This window comes from Juglans microcarpa x Juglans regia, chromosome 3D (genome assembly GCF_004785595.1).
Source record: "Juglans microcarpa x Juglans regia isolate MS1-56 chromosome 3D, Jm3101_v1.0, whole genome shotgun sequence".
In the NCBI taxonomy this organism is placed as follows: domain Eukaryota; kingdom Viridiplantae; phylum Streptophyta; class Magnoliopsida; order Fagales; family Juglandaceae; genus Juglans; species Juglans microcarpa x Juglans regia.
In genome coordinates this window covers 9410728-9422030 of record NC_054598.1, presented here as the reverse complement: position 1 = coordinate 9422030, position 11303 = coordinate 9410728, and the positions used below count along the sequence as shown (strand labels likewise).

General features: G+C 35.7%; 1 protein-coding gene across 3 annotated transcripts; it reads left to right on the top strand.

Annotated features, from left to right (window-relative positions):
• The first annotated feature begins 3232 nt into the window (after nt 1-3232).
• On the top strand, nt 3233-10074 carry LOC121254399. 3 transcript variants are annotated; one of them, XM_041154423.1, is made up of 7 exons: nt 3233-3574; nt 3952-4371; nt 4499-4607; nt 5097-5217; nt 5337-6086; nt 6541-8482; nt 9309-10074. In XM_041154423.1, exons 2-7 carry the CDS (start codon nt 4179-4181, stop codon nt 9734-9736), a joined length of 3543 nt encoding a protein of 1180 aa, XP_041010357.1. In that variant the 5' UTR covers nt 3233-3574; nt 3952-4178; the 3' UTR covers nt 9737-10074. The 3 variants fall into 3 exon arrangements, with proteins under 3 accessions (XP_041010357.1, XP_041010358.1, XP_041010356.1); XM_041154424.1 differs by having other exon boundaries at nt 3233-3620; nt 4138-4371; XM_041154422.1 differs by having other exon boundaries at nt 3233-3620.
• The last annotated feature ends 1229 nt before the right edge of the window (nt 10075-11303 follow it).

The window sequence follows — 11303 nt, the reverse complement described above, 5'->3', positions numbered from 1 at the left end:
GGGGTGAGGGAGAACTTCTAGGGTTTCAAGGGTGAGAGACTAAAGGGGTTGGGGTTAGGGGATCTTGTTGGGGTGAGGGAGGAACTGAGGGGAATCTCGTAGTCTATGTGATGAGGGAGAACCATGACGTGTCGACAAAACCACATTCATCACGTCAAAGTGTGTGGTGTGCGACGAACCAACTGGAGGGTGAGCAGATTTTCTCAACGAGTGGCACTACAGCCATCGAAAAAGTGTCCCCAAAAAATGTCCCGAGAAGTACATTTCATTTTGTTATTTTTCTTTTCTTTTTTATGTATTTTTTTAATCATCATAAATATTTTTAAAAAAATAAAAAATTCACAACATCATTAAAAAATACTTTCTTAATCATTAAATAAAAAATTTTAAAAAAAATTTTAAAAAAAATTGTATTGAGACACTTTCAGTACCTAACTTATGTGAGTTTAGCATTTTTGTATCTCAATTAGGAAGGGAGCCATTGCGTGGGGCCAGGTGCATATATAGTCGGACATATCAATCCTAGTTTATCGTATTGATAGCCGTAATTTGCCAACAACAAAGACACGGGGCGCACGTGTCCTTGGAAAAGGTAAAGTGAAAAAAAAAAAAAATTAGCTTTCAACTGGGGTTTGGTTGTATCGGTAGTCGGGCAACAAGATCTTTGGAATTTGGGAAGACCTCGTGCTAACGGAACTGCCAAAATGTACTTACCACCTCCCTAAACCCCAATAAATTCAACCATAGTCAGCTTGTCGTAGACTTTCTGTTCGGATCTCACTGATCTTATTCATCTCTCTTCTTTCCAAATAGCTCCACAGTGACACGGTCCATAATGGGGGGAAAATAAATACTTTTTTATTTAATTTTATAAGTTTATTATAGTAACTGCTATATTTATTTTAGTTTTTTAATAACATTAACTAATTATTGAGATACACCAATAAATATGACTAATAATAATAATAATAATAATAATAATAATAAAAGATGATAAAGCATTTCTTACAAAAATATCTGAAGATTAATTAAATTATTCTTTTTGTACGAATAATGATTTGTACAGACTTCAAATAGATAAATTTTATGTAATTTTTTTGTTAAAAAATGTATCACACCACGAAAAATGTAAGAAATTTATTCTATTTTAGTGACATCTAACTTTTTATAAAAAAAAACTTACAATTTTCATTTTATTTAATCATATATAATCATTACAATTTTTTTAAATTTATATATAAAATATAATAAATAATTTAAATTTTTTAAATTTTAAAATAAAAATAATATTTTATTTAATTTTTAATAAAATATCTTATTTCATTCCATCTGAATTACGTAATCAAACATAATCTAAACTTTTGAAACTCCTAAAAGTTAAAATCTGGATAAACGATGCAAAGATTATAATCATTGACAAGTTTCAAGCTTTTCATAACAAACATAATTTAAACGTTGATTCTCTTCTTAGCACACAACTCTGACTTCATATTAAAAGGTTGGGACTTGAAACCAACCCAATAATTGGATAAAAACGAGCAGTCATCATTAACATGAATCCCTTTGAAGCGATCCAAGCCAAGCCACCAACCAATTAAAAAACGACATCATTTTAAAAGTATTTTCATTAGTGGTTGTGGTAGCTAATGATAGCTTAGTTGTTATGTTGACTTTTTCCCATACTTGACCCCACACCCTCTTCTGTTCCTTGTTTAGCACACCACATTTTTGCATTATCAAACTACAACTACAAACAGTTGTTAAAATGTGTAGTCCCACTCAAATAATTAAGAAAAATAAATAAATAAATAAAATAGCCGTTGTTTTCATTGTCAGGTTGCTAAACCATTTCATGATCCATATTAATCACCTTTTTTGATGGAGAATTGTGCCAAGAACATATGCACATGCAGCTGTTAATTACGTGTGTGTATTTAGTATGATTTAGTTTAGTACATGTATTTAATTATGTACCAATGTATGATGTTGGTTCACCATCAATAAGATGGGGCTGTCAACCTTACCTTTATTAGGAGCTGCAACAAATTGGCCTTTTATCTTGTTTTTTATCTAGGAAAATATATCTCAAGCACGACACGACAACCATCTTATTTTATAGAGAAATAATTTATACAAATTTTAAATAGACAAGTCTCGCTAAAAATAGATTTTACTTTAAAAAAGTGTAATAGAAATTATTATTTTTTAGTAAGATTCACTTTTTTTATAAAAGATTTATGCGTGACTTGTCTATTTAAGACTTGTGCTTAAAATTACTCTTATTTATATTATTATATATTATTGTGTAAATCAATTGTCACAACTTAACCTAAGCTAAAACATCAATCGCCTTCGTTATATAAAATATGATTTTAAGGTCTTAAGTAATCTCTAAACACAAACATCAATAAAGATCATCTTCAATTTTACTGCAAGAATTAGATGGTTAGAGCTGAAGAGAGATAGACGTGTCACTTGAATCATACAAAAATTTAACATACAAATCGGATAATATTTTTTTAATATGTGTATATTTCATATGAGTATTTAATGTTGTGGGGTTTTTTTTTTTTTTTTAAATTACGCCATCTAATTTGTTAAAAAATTAGAAAGAATCTTAATATCAAACATGAGAAATTATATTTGTAGTTCTAAAATATGCAAGTTTTGTATATTCATTTTGAAAAAAATTGAATAAATCTAAGATTTACATGAAAAATTATTTTTTTAACAGTGAATCTATTTTTTAAAAAAGAAATACACATGATTTATACACTCTAAAACTGTATCTAATATTACTTACTAGAGAAATTCATCCTACATTTCTTACAAACTACAATAACAATCTGTACAATCAAACTTGTCACTTGAAATAAAGACATGGATTAAATGAATTCGGGTAAGGAATACAATTATTTTCTGAATGGGGTAGTGGTCATTTATAATCTATGTGGCAGAGGTATAGTACTACTCGTCCAATTCCACACCTTCAATGAATCTATACTTTGCAACATTATAATTGAAGAACCACATTTAATTTAAGGCCTTTTATTTTTTAACATATAATGTTGGGTTAAATTTTTAGAGCTTTTGTTTTTATTTATTTATTTTATTAAGTTCAAACATAAAAAATGTAATAGAATAATAAATACGTTTTTTTTTTTTTTTTTATAAGTGAAACAAAGAAAGAAAGGCAAAAATAAAATAAAATAGAAAAAAGAAAAAGACAAGTAAAAATCTCAGAGCTGTGAAAAGCTGAGAAAGGAAGAAAAAGAAAAGAAAAAATAGAAAAATGAATGCTTGCTGTGGAGGAAAGAAGCAAATCTAAACCACAACAGAAGAGGTTTTAGTTACTCTGAATCCTTGTTTTCTCGGAAAGGAGAGAATGCTGCGAAGTTACTTCAGAGTTCATTGGAGCCGATCGATCTGTTTGCAGTTCTCCGATCCGAACGTCCTCGCAAAGCAATAAATGTTGCAGATCCCGAGTGTCTGATGCGGCATTCGTGGCATTTCGTAACTGGCGTTTAAGCTCTGCTTTCTTTTTGATCTTGAGATCGTGGTCGCACATGACGAGGTTTCTAGCTCTCTCTGCTTGAAGAATTTTGACTCGGTAAAGTTGGGTAAGTCGAGCTCTTGCGGGTAGTTTTCAGTGGTGAATTTTGCTCTGTAGATTCAACTCCAATGGCGGGCTTAGTAGTTTCTGCAAGTTGAATTGGGGTTTAGTTGAGTTGTCACTGGCACTGTTGGGACTTTTAGCTGAACGAAAATCTAGGGTTTCGGATTCTCAAATTGGTGTTTTTTTTTATTATTATTATGGACGTCGAGCCTCTACATTTTTACTGTTACAGTTGTTATAGTTTCTATGTAATTTTATGCAATTCTGTGTTCAAGAATAAGATTGTACGCTGAGTTGACTTGGTCTTACAACGTATGGTTTTCGATTGGTGTTAGGTTGTCAGAATTGGAATTAATTTAATTTGGCGTAGCCGGCAAATCAAAACCAAGCACGGTCTTTTGTACGAGTATGATTGTGGGCTGACCGAGCAGAAGAACATCTGTTTTTGTAGTTAGCCGGATAGCTACTATGCGGTTTTTGTTTTGGTTCAACTGTTGTATGATTTCGGGGCGAATGGACAGGTTGGGGTGACAATTCAAAAGTTTTAGCTTTTGGTGCCGTGATGCCTCCTTCTCCGGCATTGAGATGCTCTCCTGGGAGAGAGCCTAGAGGGGCCAATCACAAGCGAGGACGGAGTCTCGAGAGTGGATTGTTGTTCAGAGAGAAAGATGATCTTGCTTTGTTCAACGAAATGCAGACCAGAGAAAGAGACAATTTCTTGCTTCAGTCGACTGATGACATTGAAGACACATTTTGTAATCTTCTATACTGAACCCGGTTCTTTAATTTGTGTGTGTGAGTGTTTTTTTTTTTTTTTTTTGTTCTGTTTCCCCTTATATAACAATGCTGAATTTCTCTTTGAATTTGAATTGTCGTTTACAGCAACAAAATTGAGACACTTTTCTGCAAATAAGCTTGGAATCTCCATTCCAGCACGAGGAGAGAGTAGTGACCTGCTCAATGCCGATGAGGAGAAGAATGACTATGACTGGTAGGTCTTCTTTATCATAATCTGATTCTTTTAACCTTTTATCTTTGAATCACTATTGAAATTTTATTTTTTCCACATATATATTCAAATTTGAAATGATGCGATTGAATGGGGTCATAATTGAAGTGTCTTGTGGCTGGAAATTTTATTGTCTTGCAGAGTGAGAAATATTACCTATACGTACAAAAAGAAAAAAGAAAAGAAAAAGATTATGGCTTGCAGTAAGCAGAAAGAGGATTTAAATTGCAACAAAATTGACTACTTCGCTCGTACACATTAATGGGAAATTACCTTCTTGATAGTCCAGTCTTTCATCATGAAGCTGTAAATTTTACTGTAAAAAATTTGTCAAATTATTCTCCTGATCACAAGAGTTTGTTTGGAAGATATATATGGCACTTTTCTCCTGCATGATGGTTTCTAGCTGGTATAATTGAATTTTTCATTTTTTCGGTTCTAATGGAATTCCTGGTATTATTCATTTTACAGGTTACTAACCCCTCCGGACACCCCTCTGTTTCCTTCATTGGACGATGAGCCACAACCAGTTAATGCTGCACCCAGGGGCAGACCTCGGAGTCAACCTATTTCTATATCAAGATCCTCCACAGTAAGTGTTTGGAACACTTTAATGATCATAATCAGCTTGCTTATACTAGAAGTTTCCTTGATGAAAAGCATGCTCGTCTCTATGCTCTGGCTGGGATAATTTGTGCATCTTTTTTGCAGATGGAGAAGAGTTTCAGAAGCAGTAGGGGTAGTGCCAGTCCAAATCGCTTAAGCCCATCTCCTCGGTCTGGGAGTGGCACATTCCAGTCGAGGGGAAGGCCTTCATCAGCAACTCATTCCAGTCCACCCCCTGGTCTACGGCATGCTACTCCATCACGGAGGCCGTCCACTCCTCCAAGTAAACCCTCAACACCTGCTCCAAGGTCTTCTACCCCAACTCCTCGGAGGGTGAGCACTGGGTCCAGTGGTAACATGGCCTCACCAGTGACTAGAGGACCTTCCCCCATAAAGACAAATCGAGGGAACTCTGCTTCGCCAAAAGTAAGGGCATGGCAGGCAAATATTCCAGGTTTCTCCTCTGATGCGCCTCCCAATCTTCGTACTTCTCTGGCTGATCGACCAGCATCATATGTGAGGGGTTCCTCACCAGCATCCAGAAATGGTAGGGATTCTACCTCCAAATTCAACAGGCAATCAATGTCCCCAACAGCTTCTAGAAGCATCAGTTCATCTCATAGTCATGATCGAGACAGATTCAGCTCTCACAGCAAAGGTTCTGTGGCATCGTCTGGTGATGACGATGTAGACTCGCTACAATCCATTCATGTGGGGAGTTTAGACCGAGCAACTTCAAGGAGAGTTGGTGCATTATCAAATAACCAAGCTCTGCCCTTCTCTAAGAAATCAACTAGAATAGTGTCCTCAGTATCTACTCCAAAAAAATCATTGGACTTTGTCCTTCGACAGACGGTATATTTCAGTTACACTTTTGTTCTTCATCATCAGCCTTTTGCAAGTGAGCATCAATTGAGTTGGGAATAATTAATGTTCTCACATCTCTTGTTGAGATCGAATGACCAATCATAGAGGTTTAATCCTTAGAATAGTTGGTCTGTGTGCATATATTCTCATTCTTAAAAACTTTTTACTCTTAAGATTTGACTGTTATCTACTTGTAAAAGAAAAAAGATTGTATACGTCCAGTGTACTTGGTTACTCCTATTGATATATATATATATAATATTTTTACTTATAAAAAAAGAAAAAAGAAAGAAGATTTTACTGTTATGTTGCTAGTAGAAAATTTTATGAGGATTCCCCCTGCCCCTTGGTTTTTGCAACAGTGTGAACTCATGAAGATTTGTCAATTAATAGTTCATATTTATTGTATCTGATGGGCTTAAGCTATTCAAAATTTGAGCAGGATAACCGGAAAATTCCTCAGAATATGTTCAGACCGCTCTTATCCAGTGTCCCCAGTACCACCTTTTATGGTGGGAAAGCAAGTTCTGCATATCGTTCACTGATATCTAGGAACTCCTCAGTCACAACAAGCAGCAATACAAGTTCTGATCAAGGTGTAGGTGCTGCCCTTGATACTGAAGGTAGTGACCCGAACCAGGATGATGCAGCAAGTGAATGTGCGAAAGTTGCGTATCCTGACGTTCATGAAGAAGTATTTGCCTTTGATAAGATGGATGTAGTGAATGAAGGTATTGGGCATGAAGTGCCTGTTGTGTCACTTCACATTCAGCATGCTGACTTTGATAAAGGCCCTGCAGTTGACTATGTTAATGTTGACTCTGGAAACTCTGGTCACCATGGTATTGCCATGGGAATTAATGCGACTTCTGCAGCTTTTCATGCCAAGGCTGACTATTTAGAAGTTGATATTCTTGAAAATATGGAAATTTGTTCGAAGTGTGGCTCTACATACATTGCTGTTGGTGAACTGGAAGGAGGCATTGAACTTTGTCCAGAATGCTGGAGGAAAGATAAAATTTTGAGTGCCATAATTCCAGAAACAGCCACCGTAGTTCCTGTAAAGTCCCTCTTGATGTCTACGAACATTTCTGCAGAAGAAAAACCTTTGGATGAGATGGAGCCCCAAATTATTATACCTGAATTTGAACACATTGCTTATGTGGGTGAACCAAATGTTTCACAGGGTGAAGAGAATGTTGAGCAAGGCCAGACTCCCCTGAGTGAGCAACAACATAACTACTCTCGAGAATATGCAAAGTCGTTGATGGAGGAAACTGAGCATAGGGATGTCAACGAGCAAGAGAGGTGCCAACCAACTGTTGGTTACCGCATAACTGATAATGAAATTGGGGGTCAGCAATTGCATCACTATAATGAGTATCCAAATTTGAAGGTTGACTTTTCAGAAGGTACAGGCATCTCTATACTGCTGAAGAGGTCAAGCAGTAACAAGGGGCCTGTTTTTCAAGGCAGAACATTTACTGCTGCTACAATACCTTACGATGATCTTTCTCTTGCAAGAGACAGTGTAAGCAGTATGAGAAGCTCCGTTGGGCATGGCAGTTTCTCAGCATCATCATCTATTGATTTCAGCTTAGCTAGACAAACGGAGAGTCGTGTACAACGACAGTTAAGCAGCAGGAAATCTGACCTGGAGAATTACCGATATGACATAAACACGAAGCCTCAAAGCAATGGGTCATCTTTATGTGGCAGTTCAAACCCTGCTCACCTTGGATCAGATCTTGCGTCAAGCACATTTATAGAAGAAAACTCTGAGGTTTCTGCTGGGAATGTAAAAGATGCTAAAGTGGAAACACCAACAGCATCTGAAGAACAAGCACTCGTGTTGGAATATATGCAAGCAGGTGCTACTGGTACATCTTTTACTGGGACAACAGTTGTCGAGAATGATAATTTTGAATGTGATGATGGTAGTAGAGCACTTGATGCTTCCAACTTTGAAATATCCAGTCATGCTGTCAGTGTTCAGTTAGAGGACAACATAAATTATGAAGATTGTGTTTCTTGTGGAAATGGCCAAAATTTCACCGAAAATGCAAGGAGTACCATGTATATGGAAGCATCAAATAGAACTCCAGATTCCTCTTTTGGAGAAGAATTTGCCTTGCTTAACGGTAGCATTGATGAAGTGGACGTTGCACAGGTTCTTTCACAGAGCACTTTGGTTACTATGTCGGATGGGAAATCTGAACAATGCTGTCAGAGTACCCCTGGTTCACAGATTGATGAAGTCTCTCTGATTTGGAAGAGCACCAAGGGCGAATTGCAGGAGTCTTATGTTACAGCCTCTTCAGAAGGGGATTTAATTGCTGCAGTTTCGGAGCCCAACACCTCTGATCATGCACATGGCATCCTTGGTATGCCTGTCTTGCACATTTTTTTTGTCTACTTTCTACTTGGGATTTACACTATCATAGTTGCATCTCATTGATTGCCTATGACATTTATGGTGTTTCAATTTTTGGTCTGAGCATTTTAATTTGCTACCAAATGGCTCCATCAAACCTTGAATGTACTTGGTTGTTTGTGCCACAGAAGTGAGTGTTCTGACATCTCAACATTATTTGCTTATACTCAGACAAACTTAGACAGACATGTAATGGATGATTTTGGTGACTAAGTTCTGTTTAAATGATTTTAGCTTGTCTTAGCAATAGGAATGTGATAGATCGCATTGTCCTGATTTGCTTTCTAGCATTTACCAGAAAAGGTAGATTATTCTATGAACAGACGGTATTCATAGGTTTATTGCCAAATAGCTACTAGTTCCCAGACTTCATATTTGGGTTGGGATATTCTTGCAAATTTTTCCTAATTGAATGATAATTCATGCATTCAGTCTATCCTCATTTTATGCCATCACTGCATACATTTTTATGTGCATCTGTATATTATGACATTGCCATGTATATTGATTTGCCTTCATTATCTGGTCTCGATTCTTCTCCTTTGTAATTTGTACTGGTTGATTCCATTTACTTGAACACTGCATTCCATCTTCTGCAAACCAGTTGCTGATCCAGAGGATATAATGGAAACCAACTTTTCTGACTTTGTTACCAGCTTTTAAATCCTTTGGAAATTCAGTTCATGTGACACATTTGATGTGCTGAAGCCCTTTTTTGAGATAAAATTAACAAGTCTTGGGAAACTTCTCTGACAAATTCCTAATGTTTTTGACAGAGGAATCAACAGTAATGGTAGATGGTCAGGGTGGAAGTAAGTCAAGAAGTCTAACACTTGAGGAGGCAACAGATACAATACTCTTCTGCAGCTCCATCGTCCAAGATCTGGCCTACCAGGCGGCCACCATGGCGATGGAGAAGGAAAGCTCAATCCCATTGGAAGGTTCCTGGCCAACAGTTACAATACTGGGAAAATCAAATTCTGAGAGAAAGGTTCCACGAGGCAGAACTGCTGGCAAACGCGCTTCGAAAGCCCAGAAGGCCAGGCAAAGGCAGGTGGAAACAGATGCGAAACCCGCATCCAATAAGACTGAGAATGATGAGAATGTTGACGACTCTTTGACCCGATATGTTGGTATTCCCAACAAGGTGGACAGCATGAAGCCTCCAAAGCTGGAATCCAAGTGCAACTGCACAATAATGTGAAGTTCATTTTTTATTAAGGTCGTGCTCAATGGTGACCAACATGCTATTCCCTTGTATGTTACTGGCTAATGCTTGAAGGGCTGTTTGACTTGTTGCCAATCGGTTCCTGGTAATCCAATTTCTTTGTGAGAAATGCCATGTTGTCTTTGGGGGCAGTAATTGTAAAGTAATTTTTTTTCTTTCCTCTTTTTTCTTTTTTTGTTAGGCTGGCATTAGTGAGAGGCACTGGAGTTTGTGTTTGCCCCAGTAGCCACATTCTTGTTCCCTTTGGTTCAATCCTCCATAAGAGATGTGTGAACGAAATTCCACTCATTCTTATTCATTATGATTGTGAAGTATATAGCTTTGTTTCATTTGCAGTTTAGTAAGGCTGGCAACTCTTATCTCTTGACAAACTAATTTCTAACAACTTGTATTATTTTGGAAGCATGAGTTTTGCTTCTGTTGAGTTTTGTTATTCATTCCCGTGCATAGTTTGAAATTCCGTTCCATTCCAGCCATTCCGGTTGGAATTTTCCATTCAAGTCTAGTATTCAGTACACTATACATTCTTGTTCCGTTTCGCTCCAAATTCCGGCCCGCTTTGGCCATTCCGGTCAAATTTCAGCCATTTTCGTTGGAATTGGCATTTCGGGCCCTATTTTGTTTTGGACTGTTTTTATAATTTTCTTGTGCTTTGATGATATTTTTATAAATTTTAAATCTAGATGATATTTAATTAGTTCTAAAAATATAAAATGTATTTATATAATTTTAATTTTTTGTAGTTTTAAATATGTTCCCTCATTCTTTTTTTTTTTAAATATTGTTATTTTTAATAATTTCTCTATTATTTTATTTTTTTCTTTGTTTTTGTGACTCAACTCAAGTTTTTGATTTTCTCAAAAGTATATTTGTTTTATAAATCTTCAATTCTTCCATATATATACACATATACATGATACACACTTACATATACATGTATTTATTCTATTAGTTGTTAGTTTATATATACATATAAATATTTATATAATATATAGTTAATCCGAAATGGTACACCGGAATGCACCCGTACTGAAATATTTCGTTCTACTTAAATCGGAATGCTCACCGGAATGAAATTTAAAACTTTGCTCCTGTGTCAAGTGACTATAAAATTGGCCATAAAATAATTTTAAAAATTTCATAAAAATACTATTAAGTATTTATTATTAATTAAAGAAAGCCTGTTAGGAAAATTCCACAATAAAACTATAAAATTGGAGATTAATAAAAGAGAAAATCAATTTAAAATTTTTATTTTTTACACACTCAACACATCAATGATGTGGAAAATTTTCATATCAACTATACTAAAAAATAACTAATATTTTAATTTTTTAAAAAATATAATAGGTGCCACTATAAATGGTAGGCCAAACTCTTAAATAAAGTTCACATTCTTGTCACCCAAGCCTGTGACTACTGACTAGTGGTAAATCAGAAAATAAATAAAAGAAAAAGGATTTCAACCGTTAGAAGACCTGAATTTTTTTTTTTAAAAACATTTCCAAGGGTTTCCTTGAACTTCAGGGGTATTTTTGGTAAG

What these genes read in the sequence shown, in the direction of transcription:
- LOC121254399 (XM_041154423.1), top strand. Translation starts at nt 4,179, where the DNA reads ATGCCTCCTTCTCCGGCATTGAGATGCTCTCCTGGGAGAGAGCCTAGA. An exon ending in TGACATTGAAGACACATTTT is followed by an intron (nt 4,372 to 4,498) that starts GTAATCTTCTAT and finishes TGTCGTTTACAG; the next exon opens with CAACAAAATTGAGACACTTT. An exon ending in CTATATCAAGATCCTCCACA is followed by an intron (nt 5,218 to 5,336) that starts GTAAGTGTTTGG and finishes TCTTTTTTGCAG; the next exon opens with ATGGAGAAGAGTTTCAGAAG.